This window comes from Maniola hyperantus, chromosome 14, assembly GCF_902806685.2.
Source record: "Maniola hyperantus chromosome 14, iAphHyp1.2, whole genome shotgun sequence".
Classification (NCBI taxonomy): Eukaryota; Metazoa; Arthropoda; class Insecta; order Lepidoptera; family Nymphalidae; genus Maniola; species Maniola hyperantus.
The window spans coordinates 12,803,668-12,825,915 of record NC_048549.1 but is presented as its reverse complement, the minus strand read 5'-3'; the positions used below and the strand labels follow the sequence as shown (position 1 = coordinate 12,825,915).

At 38.1% G+C, this 22,248-nt stretch overlaps 2 protein-coding genes across 3 annotated transcripts in view; both read right to left on the bottom strand.

The window, feature by feature from the left end:
* nebu (solute carrier family 2 member nebulosa) overlaps positions 1-901 on the bottom strand; it is a 43,114-nt gene extending 42,213 nt beyond the window's left edge. Inside the window, exon 1 of the mRNA XM_034975568.2 lies at positions 724-901. Coding sequence (XP_034831459.1) covers positions 724-777 — 54 coding nt within the window. The 5' untranslated portion in view covers positions 778-901. The remainder of the gene's footprint in view (positions 1-723) is intronic.
* A 2,606-nt stretch (positions 902-3,507) lies between these two features.
* Positions 3,508-22,248, bottom strand: part of LOC117988423 (TBC1 domain family member 12-like) — a 63,969-nt gene continuing 45,228 nt past the window's right edge. For both annotated transcript variants that reach the window (XM_069503090.1, XM_069503091.1), the window contains exons 3-8: positions 16,793-16,999; positions 13,928-14,274; positions 13,093-13,343; positions 10,388-10,516; positions 8,371-9,151; positions 3,508-7,700 (exon numbers count right to left, since the gene is read on the bottom strand). In XM_069503090.1, coding sequence (XP_069359191.1) covers positions 7,498-7,700; positions 8,371-9,151; positions 10,388-10,516; positions 13,093-13,343; positions 13,928-14,274; positions 16,793-16,999 — 1,918 coding nt within the window. In that variant the 3' untranslated portion in view covers positions 3,508-7,497. The remainder of the gene's footprint in view (positions 7,701-8,370; positions 9,152-10,387; positions 10,517-13,092; positions 13,344-13,927; positions 14,275-16,792; positions 17,000-22,248) is intronic.

Sequence of the window (22,248 nt, the reverse complement as noted above, 5' to 3'; positions counted from 1 at the left end):
GCGATACCCAGAGGGTCGATCTCTAATTTTTAGGGTTCCGTACCTCAAAAGGAAAAACGGAACCCTTAAAGGATCACTTTGTTGTCTGTCTGTCTGTCTGTCGGTCTGTCAAGAAACCTAAGGGGTTTACCTAAATTTAGCAGGTAGGTAGGTCTTATAGCAGACATTCGGGGAAAAATCTGAAAATAACTGAAGATAACTAGGTATATCAAGTAGGGTATCATATGAAAGGTCTTCGCCTGTGCATTCTAAAACTGATTTTTATTTATTTTTATGCATCATAGTTTTTGAATTATCGTGCAAAATGTCGAAAAAATACGACTGTAGTACGGAACACTCGTTGCGCGAGCCTGACTCGCACTTGACCGGTTTTTTTTTTTTAAACAAAATATTAAAGTCTATGTCACTCAGGAATAATTTAGCTTTCTACTGGTGAAAGATTTTTCAAAATCGCTCCAGTATAATTCCAGACATTACTTCCTACAAACAAACTTACAAACTTTACCTCTATGACATAAGTAGGTACCTACCTATAGATTGTTAAAAATTAAAAAACAAACAGAGCTCTTAAATTAGAAAACTGAACCAAAGTTAGTTTTCCAGCTTTATCTTTAAACCAAAATCCTAAGGACCCTATGACCTTCACACTGTGGCCCTTCGTTAAAATGACCTTTGCATGACATTACATCACTTTAACATACTTTAATCACAACATTAACTTACCCTTTTCTCGAGGAGTCCTATCGTCTCTGCATTTACAGCCTTCTTCTCCGCCATTTGTGCACTTGTTCAAAAAACCACGATATAAGTTTATAAGTTCTATTCAAAATAAAGGAATAGATAATATTGTCCGGAGATCCGACGCGTTGTTATTCGTATCTACGACTGTCAGTCACCCCAAACCGACGCATGCGTATAGCGTCTCTATTATGGACCCCTAATAATACAGGGTGAGTTTTTAGCAGCGGTCAGTGAGGCGAGAACCGACCTCATACACGTTTTGCGAAGGGTTATGCCTTGCATTGAGAATAGGTTAGCTAGGTTCTTGTTCTAGGTAAGTAATATCATATTCGTGCTTTCCAGTGATTGTACAGACTTTACAATGCTTAAGAGATAGAGAAGTTGGGACCCATAGAACCAAAATAATGTGCACTTATTTAGTCCAAATAAAAATAAATAAAAAAACACACTAATAATATTATAAAGGCGAAAGTTTGTATGTGTGTGTGTGTGTGTGTGTGTGTGTGTGTGTATGTGTGTTACTCCTTCATGCAAAAACTACTGGACGGATTTGGCTGAAATTTGGAATGAAGATAGATTATACCCTGGATTAACACATAGACTACTTTTTATCCCGGAAAATCAAAGAGTTTCCGCGGGATTTTGAAAAACGTAAATCCACGCGGACGAAGTCGCGGGCATCAGCTAGTTCATTATAAAACATGGAAGCAGATTTCTAGGTCCAAAGTTTTGGGCTGAGCGTTAAAGTCAATTCTAGCGAACCAGGACTTTTTTCTACACTTTGATTTTATCAATTAAAATAATATTTTAAAGTTTTTATTTAAGTTTACAAAATTTTTTGGGCATCTTCCTAGGTATCTCTAAAATCATAGTTCCTTACAAAATCTATACCACACCTATAGTACGCGACAGGTTGAGATGGCAATCAGGTGAAGACGCCCCGCACACCCGGTGCGGGTGACCGCGAGTGACGTGCGGGTGTGCGGGGCGCCCCCTCGCCTCAAACCCCGATTGCCATCTCCGACTTGTCGATTTTGAATATACAAGATTAGTTGCTTAGAGTGATGTTATTTTTGTCAAAAATAGTATGATCTTTTTTGCCAAGTAACAAGTAACTTACTTATCTACAGATGAGTTAGTTGTTAATTTCGGTCGTTAGACTACTAATCCTCTCTCTATTATCATCATCATCATCATCATCATGAGCAACCCATTGCCGGCTCACTACATATCACGGGTCTCTTCTCAGAGTGAGAAGGGTTTTGGTCATAGTCTACCACGCTGGCCATGTGGAGATTGATAGACTTCACACACCTTTGAGAACTTTATGGAGAACTCTTAGGCAGATTTTCTCACGATGTTTTCCTTCACCGTTAAAGCAAGTGATATTTAATTACTTAAAACGCACATAAGTCCGAAAAGTAGGTGCCCGGAATCGAACCCCGGACCTCCGATTAGAAGGCGGATGTCCTAACCACTAGCTATCACAGCTTTTTATTCCTATCTCTATTAGTAATTTCAGATTTTGCTATATTACTGACCCTTCCCGAAATCTCACCCTGTAGGTATAATTTAACTTAGCGTCTATATTGCACAGATGAATTGTTGAGATTTAGGAGTCTGCGTGGCACGTCCTGGATTCTATTATTACTTATCATTCAGTTCTGACGCAATTAGGGTCAAAAGATACGCAACATAACTGGATTCTTACTTAATTTAACGAATTTGTCTTATATTTACTCAACTTTAAATTAAAAATATTAAGCCCCTAACGTAAATATTAACGTAAACATAAATCTTCGTAGCTTTACTTTTAAGTTTACTTCTTACGTCATTAATTATCACCAATATTTTACAAATTATTCATCATTATCTTACAAATTCAGATCAAAGTGAACAATGATACCCAATTTGAATAAATTATTTGACTATGACTTTGACTAAGTACTTATTATTTAATATCTGTCTACCTACTTAAATCAGTATCTACCCTTATTATAAGTGCGAAAGTGTGTTGGTTTGTCCTTCAATCACGTCGCAACGGATTGACGTGATTTTTTGCATGGGTATAGATAAAGACACAGATGAGTGAGTTTCTCTCATTTGTGGATAAAGACGGAGAGTGACATAGGCTACTTTTATCCCGGAAAATCAAAGAGTTCCAGCAGCAAGCTAACTGTTTCAGAATCTTTTATAGAGGACTAGCTGATGCCCGCGACTGCGTTCGCGTGGATTTAGGTTTTAAAAATTCCCGAGGGAACTCTTTGATTTTCCGGGATAAAAAGTAGCTTATGGCACTCTCCTTTAACTATACTCATGCAAAAAATCACGTCGATCTGTTGCTCCGTTGCGACGTGATTGAAGGACAAATCAACAAACAAACGCACATAACTCCGAAAAGTTAGTTGCGTGGCCCGGGATCGCACCCCTGACCTCCAGCATAAGGGCTGTTACAGACTTAGTGTTTATTCTGCGCGTATTACGCTCGTTTTGACATTATGCCATAAGTGGGAAGTCCCAGGTTTGATTTCCTACAGGGACAATTTGGGAACTTATAATTTCTAAATTTAAAAATTATAAATTCCCAAATTGTCTCTGCTGGGAATAAAGCACGGGACCTCCCATTTATGAGACCACAGCCCTCACCACTGCGCCAGAGAGGTCCACAACTTGCTAATCTGAAACCGCTCTCATATCTTAATGATTAAAAGGTTTTTTTTACTTATTCAAACTATGAAGGAGGTAACTACAAGTAAAATACAAAAATTCAGTATTGATAAATTTATTTTACAATCAAACTTAGATCTGGGGCCGAGTTGCATCTTACATTAAACAGACAATTACTAATTATAATTAATTAATTAATCGAGATGGCATTGTTATAATATCAGTCAACATCACAACTGCAATTTATTCAACTATCACTATAAAATACACATAGATATTTATATTTATAACCAATATCATTACAATAATATCCCACGCACACATATATATTTTATAATACAATAAAGATATTATTATTAATATATTCTTATTAGCTTAAATTCTTATAATAAGATATTTTTGCCAAAATTAGTATTAGAAAATCAATAAGACCTTGTTGTAAATTATGCAATAAAAAGTCGACAATATTATATAATATAAAACATAATATTAAAATTTATAATAGTTTTATTGAAAAAAATGAAAACTAACAGCCGCACTCAGAGTCGCTTGATCGTTAGTTAAGATTGAGTTAAAACGAGAAAAAAATCTCTCACATAAATCTGTCTCGTTTTAACTCAATCTTAAGTAACGATCAAGCGACTCTGAGTGCGACTGTTAATCATTTTTGTAATCATTTTCATAAAATATATATTATCTCTCAAACTATTAAATCCAATCCAAATATACACCAAATATTTCTATATCCGAATATATAGCTCCAAAATATTTTAAAATGAAGTGCTAAAATAATAAGTGACTATAAACTATAACATAATATAAAAAGCTTTTATTTCTAAGACCCTAGTTTTGTTGTACATACTAAACAAAGTTAACAAAGAAGAAGTTAGAAAGGGAAAGGATGATTTCTAGTACTGACAACTTTAATTACTTAACAATTGTAAACTAAAGTTACACTAAACTAAATTTACAGAACTGCCATCACAAGGAAGACTGCTTTTAAATTATGATGATTTTACAATCGTCAAAAGAATTTTTGGTAAATAAAAAATTTGACAGATTTTTAATAATCTATCAAAAAGTCAAACGGAAATGCCCAGTCGAGTATCATACTAATGACCAAATCTTGACCAAAAATGGGCATTTGTTCTGCTTAAACATGATTTAGGCTATCAGTACCCTTATTATAAATGCGAAAGTGTGTTTGTTTGTTGGCTTGTTGGTTTGTCCTTCAATCACGTCGCAAGAGTGCAACGGATTGACGTGATTTTTTGCATGGGTATAGATAAAGACCTGGAGAGTGACATATGCTACTTTTTATCCCGGAAAATCACGACGGGGTTTTTAAAAACCTAATTCCACGCGGACGAAGTCGCGGGCATCAGCTAGTTAATAATATTGTTTAAAGTTTAGTCTACAACAAAATTGGTAATTTTAATTCAGGTATTGTATAACCACGAGGCAAGATCTGCACAATATGACATTGATTTAAAGCTGTTTAAGCCATGGTTTATACAGGCGACGATTATGGCACTTATATTTACACATGTCTATGGAGAAAACGAGTGGGCCATTACAGTCGCCAGTTCTGTATAAACCATGTCTAATATAAATCTAATCTATTTTATATAGACATGTAGACGACATAGTATAGACATAATGGCACCGATTCCGTTGTCTTTCACTAAACTAAATTTAGAGTATCTGCATCCTTTACTTTTTAACAATGCTAAAAAGGGACAGAACATGAACTTTACATTTCAAGACTCTAAATTTTAGTGCACGCTACAAATTTGAAAAGTAGGCTCGCGACTGTGCGCGTCTAAAAATAAAAATTAAATCTGTTAAACTGCATCTGTCCTTTTCATATTACATTAGTACGAAGAGTATGCGAATACTCTAAAATCAGTTGTGCTCAGAATCAGTACCAATATTGACGTAAGCTAAAAAGTTAACTCCTTCAACGAAAAAAAAATCCGCACGCGTTTTTCTCGTTGCGGATTTCGGTAGGTAGATTTTTCCTAGCCATAAGAGTTTTGGAGTCAAAATTTAATTTTACGCCAATAACAATAAATAGTTATATTTATTACGATAGATAATAACTAGAATTAAGATTAGGTGTCGAAAGATCCTTCGATTCGTTTAACTATTAGGCCGGTCCTACTACTCGTTGGTTGTGTTACATTACAATTAAATTTTAATATTAATATTATAATTAAAGAAGCCTAATTATTTGAATAATATTAGCAATATTTATATTTAATTGACGACTTTTATAATGTTTCAATTATTTACAAATGTACAGCACTGGTGTTAAGGCCGATTCACATTACAACAGTCGTTGGGTTCACTTTCCATTGCTACACTGTAATAGATATGGGCGATAAAATTAAAAAAAATCATTCAAGTTCAGTCCATAGCTGTTGTTTTATGAAATTATTAAATAAAGAACAAAATAAAAAATGTGCTTTACTTTTTTTAAGACAATTGACAGCCGCACTCAGAGTCGCTAATCGCTACTTAAGATTGAGTTAAAACGAGACAGATTTATGTGAGAGATATAGCTGTCTCGTTTTAACTAAACTGGAGTAACGATTAAGCGACTCTGAGTTAACGGCTGTTAGCAACGTTGTTATTCGTCAAAAAATCGTCGACAGATTACAAATAGGTTGAACAATAATATCGTTAAATAAATCATTTATGAATCATGATTGACAGAATTGATTGATGCAGAAGCTATCGTCTAATAGACTCCGGAATATTCCATTCATCTTTGATTTGTAATGCAGAAGTGTTACTGGAATAATGTAAATCGGCCTTTAAGGATAGCTAAATATAGCGAGAAAATTGTCAAACAGTATATTGTTATTGTTATTATTATTGAATATTGATAAAATATTCGATAGATATAGAAGATGGTTTTTTCAAAATCGGATTTATCGTATTTTTGCAAGTTTATCAAAATATACTATTAATATTAAAGTATGATATGTTTGCAAATGCTACTTTTCCAAAGCAAAAGTAGCTGACATTATTATATTTTTGAATAACTATCTATTTTAAAATAACTAACTAGATTATTTAGTACCTAAACATTGTTTTTTTAGTAAAGACGTATAGATCGTATTGTTAATAAAAATTTATATCTATATCTATATATTTACTAATAATTAAAATTGAAGTGTTTGTCTGTAATTTCGAAATAACTACCTCAAATTAAGCTCATATGTTTATTTGAACTGTACCATAACTGAATTACACGTTTTTGAAATTTTTGTCTGTTTGTCTATCTGCCTGTTTGAACGGGCTAATCTTTGGAACGGCTGACCCTATTTTGACGAGACTTTCACAGACATTCATTTTTACATGGGCATAATGTATACGGATCCAGTCACAAAGCATGGTACTTATTATACTTATTACACAGCAATAGATCTATGAGATTTTTGCATAGATAACAATATAGTTTTAGACCTGGAGGGTGAGCTATCTATTTTAGATTAAGTAATTAAGAAAAGTATTGTAACAAACCCTCAATTATTATTAAAAACCTTGACTCACGCGAGCGAAGCCGCGGGTAATAGCTATAATATAAAGTTGAGAATTCGAAAGGTGAGGCCAGACAGGATCTGTCTTATAGTTATTTCTAGGTATAAATAAAAAGACATAAGACAGGTACAAAAAAATATCAGAACAACATTTACCTAAGATAAGTTTTTTTTTTTAAATATCTACAGTAATCCAGTGGAGTAAGAAAATCTCGAAACCGGAGAATTTATCATTGATTTTAAAAGGCAATACTAAACCAATTGACAACATTTGATGTTTTAATAATACAAAAAAAATCCCGCTTTATGATCTTAGCTAGTATGACATTTTTTTCGCAAAAGGACCTTTACCAAAAACAAGAATCTGAGCGCAGTGAGCGAAAATTTTACTAAATAAATGTTCATAAAATAAAAAAGGTTGCAAATGTTAACACAAGCGAAGCGAGTGTGAAACTTTTGTCATGCAAAACAATATTGTCTAACGTTATAACCTCCAACCGGATTTCAGATTCATAAGGTCCCACAGTTCCCCGGCATAGTATCATAACCTCGCGCTGAGGTCATCGTCCAGGCTGCAGCAGGAGACCAGCTCCTCAAACGACATACCGGCCAGGGTCATGGAGACGGAGGAGATGCTTCTGAACAGTGCCTCAGGGTCCAGGTCCTCGGGGAGCTTGGTGAGGAACTGAGCGGCCGCGATGAAGTCCATATCTTTGAGCTCCTCTTGGTATAAGTGGAGGATACCTGAAGATGAAAAATGTCGAGTTAGTACAGATTTTCTAATGCTGAAAATGCCATTACCAGACTTACTGCCGTACTCAGAGTCGCTTAATCGTTACTTAAGTTTAGTTAAAACGAGACAGAGCTATATCTCTCACATAAATCTGTCTCGTATTAACTAAACTTAAGTAACGATGAAGCGACTCTCAGTACCGCAGTAAAACATCCATAACATAACATCAAGGAATACCGAGAGGTCTCAATCACAGTCACAGACTTGTGACTTCATAATAAACAGCAGGGCGATTGTCTAAAACCTGCATCAATCATTATTACAATCTCAATGGTTCTGATTGGCTGAATATGTGAGATTCTTGTTGCAACAATGCATTGTGGCCAACAGTGAGCGAGCATTAACCAATCAGAGATGATTGCGATCGTGACATTGTAGCTGTCAAACAACCGCGGTAGGGCCACAGTATAGTTTATTATGAAGTCACAAGTCCCCTATACCTAGCGAGTCTTCTGGCATAGCATATAATATGTACATGACATACTCGAATCAGGGTTGAATTTAGAAAATTGTGTTTAAAACTTTACTAATTTCACTTAGAACCACTCTAACAGTAAAAGCCCACGCGGCGTTCAATGGCATAGCTTTAGCGAAGTTCAGGAGCCACGTCTGCTAAATTACCCAGTGCTGTGTTGAAGAGGAAGGTATCGCCGTCCCTTAGGAAGACGTCCCACACTCTGCACGCGGCGTCCAACGGCATGGCTTTAGCGAACGCCGTGTAGAGCCACTTTAACAGGTACAGTTCAGGAGTCATGTCTGCTAAATTACCCAGTGCTGTGTTGAAGAGGAAGGTATCGCCGTCCCTTAGGAAGACGTCCCACACTCTGCACGCGGCGTCCAACGGCATGGCTTTAGCGAACGCCGTGTAGAGCCACTTTAACAGGTACAGTTCAGGAGTCATGTCTGCTAAATTACCCAGTGCTGTGTTGAAGAGGAAGGTATCGCCGTCCCTTAGGAAGACGTCCCACACTCTGCACGCGGCGTCCAACGGCATGGCTTTAGCGAACGCCGTGTAGAGCCACTTTAACAGGTACAGTTCAGGAGTCATGTCTGCTAAATTACCCAGTGCTGTGTTGAAGAGGAAGGTATCGCCGTCCCTTAGGAAGACGTCCCACACTCTGCACGCGGCGTCCAACGGCATGGCTTTAGCGAACGCCGTGTAGAGCCACTTTAACAGGTACAGTTCAGGAGTCATGTCTGCTAAATTACCCAGTGCTGTGTTGAAGAGGAAGGTATCGCCGTCCCTTAGGAAGACGTCCCACACTCTGCACGCGGCGTCCAACGGCATGGCTTTAGCGAACGCCGTGTAGAGCCACTCCAGCAGGTACAGTTCAGGAGCCACCACGTCTGCTAACGATGGCAGGTTATGATTCAGGAGGGTTGCGTAGGCCTTCCATAGCCGCTGAAATTAATATTAAATATAATAAAGTTAGTAGTGCCGTCATAGAAATAAAGAAAGAAGAAAGAAAAACGTTTTTTCTCAAAGGCCCGGACTCTACCAGAGCGGAGATGTGCGGAGATGTCTGAAACGGAGCCGAGAAGAGATGTTTTTCAGCAAGGATGTATCCACCGAAGCTGTGCGGAGATGTTACTGGCTAGACTGGAGCGGAGATGTCTGCTGGCTAGAGCGAAACTGAGCTGCGTGCGGCGAGCGTCGGAGCACTCACTGAACGCAGCACATATCTCTCCTCGTCTCCGCTACGCGCCGTCGCCAGCTTGCGAGGGACAGCTCACATCTCCGCTTTGTACCGCCGCCCAGCTCAGGCACAACTCACATCTTCGCATCGATCGTGCCATACAAATATGATACATCTCCGCTCAGTGGTATCCACTGACAGAGCGAAGACTAGATGAGGGAATAACGAAATTCTATTGGTTGTTTAAATCACATCTCTCCTCTCGTCTCGTCTCCGCTCTGGTGGAGTGCGGGCCAAATTGTGCCACACATCCTACAACCACGAGTTGTTCATTCTGGTGCTCCCTCCACTTGAGCACTAAGCCAACAAGCCTCAAGCAGAAGAACAAACTGTCATGTGTGGCACAACCCGAAAAAAGGTTCCAGCTCAACATTATGCTGTATGCCTTGATACACAAGAGCGTACAGCGCTGATTTCAGCCAGGTCCCTGAAACGGGTGACGCCACGGAACTATACTATCAATTAACCTTCACAATACTAATAATCATAGCGATTCTGCATAATATACAGTAGCCGGCAAAAAATATTGTAGATCGTCCTTTAGAATGAGATTTTGGCTTTGTAGAAGCGTTGTTTGTCTCTGTCACTCATACCTATGTGACGTTTTGTCGGTCTCAACAACAGAGGATCTACCTCTATCTCTTTCTTAAAGATAAATTCTCGATGTACAATATTTCCTGCCGGGTACTGTACCCCCTTGAAACCAAAGGGACGGAAATGCATTTTTTTTTTAATAAAAATGGCGAGCAAACGTGCAGGCGGGTCACCTGATGTTAAGTAACGCCGCACATGAACATTTGCAGTACCAGAGGAACCACCAATGCGTTGGCGGCCTTTCAGAAATTTGTTGGTCCGCCCCTTGAATAACCCCATGTTGTAATCTAATGGGAACACCGCCGAAGGAAATTGATTCCACAGAACCCTCCAGGTGTTTGCCTCACCTGCATAGTATCACCGTCTCTGGTGAAGGCAGCTCTCAGCACGGGCCCGTCCAACAGGTTAGCGAAACAGACGAACGCCTGTGGCGCCTCCATGTTTAGAATCAGCACCGCCGCTATGAATGACATACCCTGGAAGGAACAAATTATTTTTTTGAGTTGGATAGTAGGTATACACAGATATAATAAAATAAATAAATAAAAATATTTTATTTCAGGTCTGGGGGGACCCATATAAAAATTTAAAAATTACAATATGTATAAACAATATTTACCATTTCTATTATTATTAGATTATTAGTAGTATGCAGTCTTGACATGAATCCTGCCCTCGACCTACGCATTACCGCATAAAAGTCGTCAACCCTGTGCATCGCAAACATACCCGACGCGCTGCACCTCCACGGCAGCCCTAGCAGAGCTCGAAACGCGTTGTTGTACTGCACTCTGAGAGCGTCAAAAGTGGCTTTAGTATAGTCGTACCAGAGCTGAGAGGTGTAGAGCGCCTGGCAGTAGGCTTTGAACAGGGTGACCTTTACTTGTCGGGAACAGCGGGTGAACCGCCTAGCCAGCATGTTGCTTTTTGCCGCCAGAGACCGTCTCTGTCTCTCTAGGTCCTCATTGTCTTTCATCGTGTCGCTTAATACATGTCCTAGATATTTGAATTTAGTAACATATTGCAGTTCGGAGCCACATAGTCTTATGGGCAGAACATTTTCTGGGCCTTTTTTGTATTTGAATATCATAACTTTAGTTTTTGTAACATTATACAATAAACCATGTTTTTCCGCATATTTTTCACAGATTTCAATAAGGCTACGCAGGCCGCAGACCGAGGGACTGAGCAGGGCCATGTCGTCGGCGTAGCTCAGATTGTTGACGCTAACGCCTCCAATCTGGCAGCCAACCCTAGCCCCGCTCAGTTCCCCGATCAGTTCATTTACATAGAGGTTAAACAGTATTGGTGACGTCATACCACCCTGCCTAACGCCGCAATTCAAGCGATAGGTATCTGAGAAGTCATTTTGCCATTTTACTTGATTAATTTGATGTGTATACCAAAACTGTAGCAAATCCACTATTCTACTAGGAACTTTAGTAGCTCGTAATTTTGTCCATAGAATATTGTAACTAATAGTGTCAAATGCCTTGCTCAGATCCAGGAAACATCCATATACGGATGTTTCCCGGGCGAGGTAATAGTTTACAGTGCTTTTTAAGGCAAAAATAGCCAAATCTGTTGACAAACCGCTACGAAAGCCAAACTGACCGCAGTGTAATTCGATATTGCAATTTAGGTGAGATATTAACAATCTCTCAAGTATTTTTGAAAATATTGTCGCGAGAGAAATAGGTCGGTAGTTTTTAGGGTCCGAGACGTCACCAGCTCTGTTTTTAACGATCGGTATAACATTCGTCTTTGTCATATCTACAGGGAGATAGCTATGATCAATACATGAATTGTATAATGTAGCCATAATCTCGAAGAGCCTAGGGCCACCGTATAGCACATGCTCCACACTGAGGTGGTCGTGGCCCGGGGACTTGCCGCGCCGCATGTCGCGCACGCACCGCGCCACCTCGTCAGCTGACACGTGCAGCGCGCGCGAGTCTCCCGCGCCCGCGCCTCCACCGGAGTGTGACTCTGACTCAGTGCTAGGGCATGTGCCGACTAGCGGGCAGTCTACACGGAATTTATTTACAAATAAGTTTGCTATATCTTTATGGTTGTGTAAACCACCCACCGACACAGGAGTACTGCATTTAGGCTGTAATTTATTCGTTTCCTTCCAAAATTTTCCAAAGTCATTATTTCGTCTATAGGTTGCGATTATGTCCATTTTAATTTTTTCCTGGTTACATTGACACCATTTTAATTTTTGTTTAAAGGTTTTTCTAGAATTAGTCATTTCCTCGTATATATCTCCATGAGAGGGAGGGAGGAGGATATAGGAAAGTTCTAGGAGATAAAAATTCTATGAAATAGTCGTCAACTAGTTCAGTCATATATGATTAAAAAATTAAAAACGGCCAAGTGCGAGTCAGACTCGCGCACCGAGGGTTTTGAACTCGGGTATTTTTTTCGACATTTTGCACGATAAATCGAAAACCATTATGCATAAAAATAAATATAAATCTGTTTTAGAATGTACAGGTAAAGCCATTTCAAATGATAGCCCACTTGGTGTAGAAATCTTACTTTAAAAGTTGAAAATACCAAATGTTCATGTACAGTTTTAATTTTTTCCTGTGATGTAACCACAAATTCACGGTGTCCGGATTTTTTCCTTTGTGATATAAGACATGCCAAATTTTATACTTCTAGGTCAACGGGAAGTACCCTTATAGGTTTTCTTGACAGACAGGACAGACAGAAAGATAGAAGAAAGACAGACAGACAGACAATGAAGTGACTAAGGGTACCGTTTGTGCTTTTTGAAGTATTGAACCCTAAAGAATAAAACAGGTCAAGGTGGCTATTTTCTAGTGAGGTAACATCAAATATCGGGTAATCGATATCGATAATTTTCTTAGTACACAACAAAAGGGGAGTAAAATTTATAGCAACCTTTGTGCAATGCATTAAGGTTGCGTATGACACATGTTGTCTGAATCGTCCCTAGAACCCCCTATCTTGACTGTGAATTCCGGTGTAAGTATTCTGTGTTCCAACGGATAATGGCTGAGTGATAATAATGATGACATACCTGAATGTAGCCAATATCAGGCCTATAGCACACATAGGCTGCCAATAGCTCATGCAGCACGTCAAAGTACGGTCCCCCGGGCTGGAATATACACAGGTGAGGAAAAGTCCTAGCTATATCCAGCTGTATCAGCTCCATGGAACATTCGTCCCCATAATCCAGTAGATTAGGGTTGGATTTCGAACAGCATTTCTTTGGCGGATCCACCGTTAACGTCTTTAGGTTCTGCTCGCTGAAGTTTCTGGGCAAACCTGTTGAACAAATGATTTTTCCATTTATTTTTACACTAGCTGATGCCCGCGACTTCGTCCACGTGCTAGGTTTTTGAAAATCCCGTGGGAACTCTTTAATTTTCCGGGATAAAAAAGTAGCCTATGTCACTCTGTTGGTCTTTCACTATACCCAATGCAAAAAATAAAAGCCGATCTATTGAAGGACAAACCAACAAACAAACACACGTGCAATCAGCCCGAAATCGGACTAAGCACCGATTCAAAAGTTAAAGCCCGCCAATATAGTATAGGTAGGTATCGAAAAGGGTACAAACGTAAGGTCGGAGATTCGATTCCGGGCACCTCTACTTTTCGGAGTTACGTGCGTTTTAAGCAATAATATCACTTGCTTTAACGGTGAAGAAAAACATCGAGAGGAAACCTGCTTGAATGTTCTCAAGAGAGTGTGAAGTCTACCCAATCCGCACTAGGCCAGCGTGACAGACTATTGCACTAAGCACTTCTCATTCTGAAAGGAGCCCCGTGCTCAGTAGTAGACCATCGATGGGTTGATCATCAGGATTACGATGACAAAAGGAAGATCTATAGTTAATATACAATACCTAGTCTCGGTTTTTCCGGTTTCTCATCTCTTTCATCGGTTTTAGACGATCTTTTCGACGACCTCTCATCGGACCTCGCGAATTCACCAGCCGATAATCTATCCTCGACTTTCTGGTCTTCGATTTTATCGTCTTTTTTGCAATTACATGAGTTTTTTGAGTTGATTTTTAATCGCTTTCTTCGTAACTGTGCCTCGTGTAGTTTTTGCTTCGCTTTAGTGACGTAGTCCTGGTAGTGGTCGTGGGAGATTTTGAGTTTGTTTTCGATGGCCAGTTGCCACACTCGACCTCTGATGGCCGGGGGAAGCCCGCTCCACCATAGTTCTAGGGTGCGTTTGCTGTTCTTCCTGTTGACAAAACAAAATTTTGTTTTAATTTACTGAAATAAATAAAAGTTTATTTAGCTCACAGAACACACAAGAAGAAAATATAAAAGATGTTAAAATTTTAAAGAGAAAGAGTAATTTTTAGAGAAGGATTTGAGATATTCGAAGATCTTATAGCTGACATTTGGGGAAAAATCTGAAAACCGTGAATTTAGGGTAAGATCACACAAAAAAAAAAATTGTGGTCATGAACTACTTTCGAAGTGAGTGACTATATCAAGTGGGGTATCATATGAAAGGTCTTCACCATTCTAAAACAGATTTTTATTTATTTTTATGCATCATAGTTTTTGAATTATCGTGCAAAACGTCGAAAAAATACGACTGTAGTACGGAACCCTCATTGCGCGAGCCTGACTCGCACTTGGCCGGTTTTTTATGTTAAAAAAATTAAAAAATATTTGTCGTTTTCGCCATCTGACGTCATTAATCGCTGTCCGTAGAGAGTGAGGTTAGTAATTAATTATTTTTAAAATGAATAAAAATCATGATTTTTTTAAAAGTTATTCTCTTTAATAATGAATTCTAGCCCCATAAACTACCGCTATACAAAAAAAAAATCACGTCACTTTAGTACTAGAGTCCAAGACCCTATTAATAATTATCTTCTATAATATAAAAATGAATCACTAAATGTGTTGCTCATCGCAAATTTCGAGAGCCGCTGAACCGATTTCGCTAATTCTTTTTTTATAATATTCCTTGAAGTACGAGGATGGTTCTTACGGAGAGAAAAATTTAAAAAATTTAAATCGATGGTTAGGCGGAATGGAGTTAGGCAGCTAGTATTCTATAATTCAATTCAGATAGAAAATAAGTCAACCATATAACTGTCATCTCTACATAGTATAAAATAAAGTCGCTTCTCGCGTCTGTATGTATGTTATGTATGTATGTATGAACGCGTAGATCTTTTAAACTACGCAACGGATTTTAATGCGGTTTTCACCAATAGACAGAGTGATTCAAGAGGAAGGTTTATAGCTATAGTTTAATTCTCAAAAAATTAGAGATCCCTAGAGAAATTGAAATAATGTGAATTAGGTCGGAAAAAATTCTCTCATTTGAGAGTTGCCGAGGCAATGACACCTCAATGACACCACATTAGTATCTACATTGCACCCATGCGAAGCCGGGGTGGGTCGCTAGTAATTCATAAACAATGAACAAATAATAACGGAAATATAGCTACGACGACAAAACAGCTGCTGCAAAAAATTTATATGCATATTTGTATTAGAAATGGGCACAGTTCAAACAATAGCTAGGTGCGAAGAAAACAGCAAAACATAAAAAACAATAGAGTAGTGCATAACTCCACCATTGTTAGTATAACAATACACACAACCTGCTTCTATCAGAACATGATGGATTAATCTCTGATATGAGATGAATGATATATGAATCCGAGACATGGTCGCTAACTATGGGCCTCATAAGAAAGCTCAGAGTCACTCAGCGGGCGATGGAGAGAGCTATGTGCGGAGTTTCTCTACGTGATCAAAACAGAAATGAGGAGATCTGTAGGATAACTGAGTAGACGTCTATAGTTAGACTAAAAATTGTGAATATCTAACTGACAATAATTGGGTCTGTTACGCAGGCATAGTCAGGCCGTAACGCTAGACGTGCCTGCTTACTGCGTTCCCACAGTCGCGTCGGTCGCCGCGGAAAATGACACCCTGACGCGGCAGAAATCGCTTAGGTACACCGTGCGTAAGGACTGGGTTCACACATCACAACTAGACATAGAAGCCACAAATCGGCGGAGCAATTAGGATATTTTTTATAATAATAGTTTTTTTTTTATTATAATATAATATGTAAATTATTAGAATGAAAATTAGGTTAAGGAAATGTAGTTTCCTGCCGCACCCCTTGCAGTCGCCCCCTTATTTAACTGGTCTGTAATTACTATTATTTGTAAAAATAGAATAGGGGCAAGCACACTGAAAAGAGCAACCTATACAAAAATAGACCGCCTCCAGCCAAATAAATATATGTATTTTGATTTTTATTTAGATTTTGAAAACAACTCCGATCAAAACAGGAAAAAAAAATTTATTCTTTTTTTTTATATTCAGATACAAGTTAGCCCTTGACTGCAATCTCACCTGGTGGTAAGTGATGATGCAATCTAAGATGATAGCGGGCTAACCTGGAAGGGGTATGGCAGTTTTTATTAAACCCATACCCCTTTGGTTTCTACACGGCATCGTACCGGAACGCTAAATCGCTTGGCGGCACGGCTTTGCCGGTAGGGTGGTAACTAGCCACGGCCGAAGCCTCCCACCAGACCAGAAATTTAGAAATTATAAAATTCCAAACCCCTGCCAGGAATCGAACCCGGGACCTCCCACTATTAAGACGCGCTCACCACTGCGCCAGGGAGGTCGTCAAAATGTTTTGTTATGGCAGTTTACCTCAAATACCTATGTATCAGTGATTTTACACATGACCTATGTTCATCATGACTTACATGTTATGCCAATCAGGCAAAATGCTCTGGGTCCATTCCTTCGCGTGCCTCGCGAGGCGTTCCTCCATCCGCAGCGACTCCTGCAGACGCGCGTGCCTCGCGGCCGCCTCGCGCTCGACCCTGCGCCTCGCCGCCTCGACCATACGTGCGTGTTCTGCTTTGTGCCGGAGCGCCTCTTCCGTGCATTTCGCTGGGAGATTCGATGGTCTGGAAACATTAAGAGCAGATGTTATTTATTGGTCGATTTGAAATTAAGAAAGTTTTTTTTATTATTAAGGAGATAAATTTATATTTTTCATCATCATCATCATCATCATAATCATCAACCCATCACCGATCCACTACTGAGCAGAATGAGAAGGGTTTAGAGTTTTAAATCATGGTCCGCCACGCTACACTGGCCAAGTGCGGAAGAACTCTTTGGCATGCAGATTTGCAGCGAATAAAGGTGGTATATATCACTACTACCGTGTGTCGAACACAACTTTGAATACATCTTCGTAGGAAGGACATTGGTAGGTACTAGGTTTAAACGACGATTCAAAGCACTTGTAACTCCCCCGATAAAAGGCGCCCTGAGCACGTCCTTAACGATCCCGACCGATTAAATCATGACCGACAATGCTCCCTATCTCGTAGGGCTACACAATTCAACCTTATTACAGTTTCTTCGCCGGCGAAGACGAGGTCACCAATTTCTAACGTCACCTGGACGTGCATTCACGCCACGGCCTCCAATGCCCAAGTGCAATAATGATAGCTCATAAGTCATAGCTGATCGCTTCGTAATCAGTATAGTAATTAGCAAATAACGTGTCGCTGTAGAATCGATATTAAATGAGCACACTGGTGTAAATAAGTAATTAACAGTTATTTGCTAATTGTTTCATCATTGATTGTTACATTTTCTGTGGCAATTTCGAATAAATATAGTAAACGGGCATCATCTAGTTTATAATAAGTTTATTTAATAAGTTAATTACTTAAAAATACATATGTGTTTGTGTGTGTGTGTGTGCATATGTGTGTCAGTGTGTATTGTGTGGGAGTGTGTACATGTGTGTATAAACTTTGTATTCAATAGATGCCATGCTTCTAACACTCTATGTAATAAACGGAAAAACTTCGTTACTGCACGGTGCACACTGTTAAACACACGAGGCGATGGGTAATCGTAGGAAATTCCCTACTAACTACCGATCCCTTTACAGGTCGTGACTTGCCATAAACGTGTGGTGTTTATCCAGCCAAATTCGATTTTGAATCTTAATACGAAGAAAATAGGGGGTGAAATGCATAAATTCTTGAAGAAGGACCCCCATAGCAATCATTTCAAGTGTGTTGAGAGCTGAGACGTAGGTAATTTTACGTCTAGGTAGTAGGAACATTTCTATAAATATCGTGGACGTATGTTTTTCTGATAGTTGGTTTAGATATTAATCTGAGCAATGTTTTGGTTATACCAAAATGTTCTTCCATGGTTCCTACCTAAGTAATAAAAAAGATTATTCTAAGAAAGCACAGTATAGTAAAGGTCAGAAATATGTATAATAATGCGGTTCTTGATTTGATAGTGAAAATTAGGATTTACTCTTAGTACCAAAACACAACTCTCTAAACCAATTCACTAAGAACCAAAATACAAAGCATACAGACTAATAATTTGAATAAAAACTTAGAAAGATATTCCTGAACTTAACTTAAAAGTCATGGATGTCTCTGAAATTTTGAATTTAATACTTCCAAATTGTACAACCTGAAAAGTAGTTCTAAAGGCTTGTAGCCTTCAAAATTGATAAAAGAGCAGTTTTATATATTATACTAGTATTTTGCTCGCTGCTCGAGCTGCTAAAGCAGCTCTCGAGGTCTATAATGGCCATTTTGAATAATAAAAATTTTTGTATGAAAAAAAAAATTCCGCCATTTTGAATTTTTTTTCCATCCATCGAGTAGACCTTTGGACCCTGATCATCTCTTGCCAAGAAACCACTTTTCCATCTTTCATACCCTCCGAGATGGACGCCGATGAAATTTGTATGGCGGCCATCTTTTTTTCGGAATTTTGAATTTTTTTTCAAATTTTTGGCAATTGGATGACGTTTCGAATGACATTTGGTCGAGCACCTCCCACCTATCTTCAATACCTTGAGCGTGCCCTTCACCCGCCTCCGAAATCCTCAATCATCAGCTCCCTCCATATGTTGCCCTTAAGGAATCATTGTCTTCTGTACGAAAGTATTAGTGAAAAAAAAAAGTTTCATACAAAATTTTACAGGAGGAAATTTTTTGAAAATCTCGGCCGCCATCTTGTTTTTCCAATTTTTTTTACATTTTCTAAAAATCGTTTGCTAATATCTAAAATAACTGCAAGTTTAAACAAAATCGGTTGGAAAACAAAAAAGATACAAAAGTCACGTCGGCCGCCATCTTGTTTTTCTGAAATGTCATAATTTTTCCCTAGTCGAATCCCACTTCTGAACATATCTCCCATACATTATTATATCATTTTCTGTCTCTTTCTAGGAGAACAATTATGTCAATCAGTGAGTGAGTGGTAATTGAGCTATATATAGTATAATAAACGTTTATTCAAAGAAAGCTTTTATAAGTCTGAAAGGCTTTAATAATTATTCCGCAGTCATAATGATTTGTTTAGATATTTATTTATTTATTCAGATACAAGTTAGCCCTTGACTGGAATCTCACCTGGTGGTAAGTGATGATGCCGTCTAAGATGGATGCGGGCTAGCCTGGAACCAGTATGGCAGTTTGTATTAAACACATACCCCTTTGGTTTCTACACGGCATAGTACCGGAACGCTAAATCGCTTGGCGGCACGGCTTTGCCGGTATGGTGGCAACTAGCTACGGCCAAAGCCTTCCAGACCAGAAATTTAAAAATTATAAAATTCCAAACCCCTGCCGGGAATCGAACCCCCCACTAATAAGAGCACAGTACTTACCACTGCGCCAGGGAGGTAGTCAGAATATATTTATAGTACGACAGGTTGTTTACATAGTAGAGTTTGCCCTTCAATCTATATGTATTAGGTAGGTATACAAGTAGGCTACTGGTGCAGTGCCAATTTTCCTCCGCACCTAATAGAGGCCAATGACATGCTATTTGTGAAGGTTAGTCTCGTTCTATTAATAAATCATTAGCAATGTCTATTGTTATGTCTTCATCATCTGCTAGAAATAGCTATCTCTTTTTTTCTTCTCTGGTCCAATAGCTTAGGCATAATAAATATCAACTTATTCGGCTATCTTAGCAGTTACAAGATGAATTGCTAGATTTGATTTTTCTATTTCTTCATCCGCACGTCTAAGATGTTTCATGCACTCAAAATATTATACTTACTTGATTACAAGTTACGTTAAATCGTCAAAAGAAAGTCTGTTGGTAATGTATCTACCGCCGCTGATGAGATTATAAGATTGATCTTTGAATGACTGATGACAAGACGAAGTTTTTTTTTTAGTATCTTAAGAAATCCTTAAAACTTAATGGTATATTTTTCACTCTGCTCCTTATTTATATAAATTAGTGCCTCCGATTAATTCAGTTTTATTTACTTCTGTATAATTAATTTAGTTTAACCAGATTGGTTCTGTTGTTCTGTTGCTGAACGCTCATAAGCCATATTTAAAAAAAACCGGCCAAGTGCGAGTCACGCTCGCGCAATGAGGGTTCCGTACTACAGTCGTATTTTTTCGACATTTTGCAAGATAATTCAAACACTATGATGCATAAAAATAAATAAAAATATGTTTTAGAATGTACAGATGAAGACCTTTCATATGATACTCCACTTGACATAGTCACTCACTTCGAAAGTTGAAAATACTAATTACTTACTATGAACTAATGTTCATGACCACAATTTAATTTTTTTGTGTGATTCACGGCTTTCAGATTTTTCCCCAAATGTCAGCTATAAGATCTACCTACCTGCCAAATTTCATGATTCTAGGTCAACGGGAAGTACCCTGTAGGTTTCTTGACAGACAGACGGACAGACAGACAGACAGACAGACAACAAAGTGATCCTATAAGGGTTCCGTTTTTCCTTTTGAGGTACGGAACCCTAAAAAACTTATAATGGAAAAATTTTAAGTTATTGTGCCATATAGAATAATGGTATCTAATTATAGTACCTAATAAGAGATTTAACACAAATCCAAAATTACTTTAGTTACTTCATTCATTGATTATGCAGGATGGCAAATTACATAAGCCAGGAGCCAGGAGGATTATCCGATTCACTATTGATTATGTAGTTAGCAAAAAGCCAAGGCGAGACTGTAATTCCTAACAAAGGCGTCTAGAGCGGAAGAGGCGACTATAGGCGGTGGGTAATTTGTTGGCTCCTATTTTCCCCACCTGTATTTATGGGCCTTTCTACGTCTGTTTAATACATTATTTCGCTTCGCCAGCTACAAAGGCTGTAATTTTACAATTACACTGGACTCAGTACCTACAGTTACAATTTTAATTTTACAGTGCTTTTTAACAATTTTTTATTGTTTTACAGAAACTTTTAGTACTTAGGTATTTTCTTTTAAAGATACATTCTTTTTACATTTCTTTTGCGTTATTAATTTTGCATATTGAGAATCTTTTGCGTTATGAATAATTTGCTAATTTGAACGTTTTGTAGTTTGTAAGTTTTGCGTATTAAAGATTATGTGTGTACGTCTTCTCCATCGTAACTTCATAAGACGTTCTGGTATTAACCCGTTATACTTATTATCAATCTATGTTCATGCAAGAAGTTTTACTTTTTATATTATACTACATAGTAAGTACAATACGCGGCAGAAAATAATAAACATCGACCTTTAGAAGGAGATAGTGGATTTGTAGAGCATTGTCTCTCTGACGTTGAAACCGACAAAACGTCATATCATAGGTATGAGTGACAGAGACAACGCTCTACAAAGCCAAAATGTCATTCTAAAGGCCGATGTACATTATTTTCTGAAAAAAAAAACAAAAAAATATAATTATATTATATAAATTATATATAATAATAATAAAATTGTTAAGTTTTCTTAGCTGGCACATGTCTTCAACCCCGTAATAATTTATGGACTGCTACAGATAGGTAATAAATAAACAAATTAATTTATGCATTTAAATCAAGTAAACACACGCGATTTCCATTTAGGGTAAGGTTTCAGTTTTTTTTTATAATTAGGATTACGATCAATAAATAATTACGTTGCACGAATAAATATTATGCTTCTCAATGTAATATATTACATCAGTTATTACACCGAGATTCACAAAGGACTACGACTGCTACGCTAAATCGCTTGGCATTTAAAAAAAATTCATGGCGGCCATTTTGAATTTTTTACTATTAGGGCAGTAGAAACACTTATCTATGAAAATTTCAACTCTCTCTATATTGCCTATAATGGTTCACGAGATATAGCCCACTGACATACGA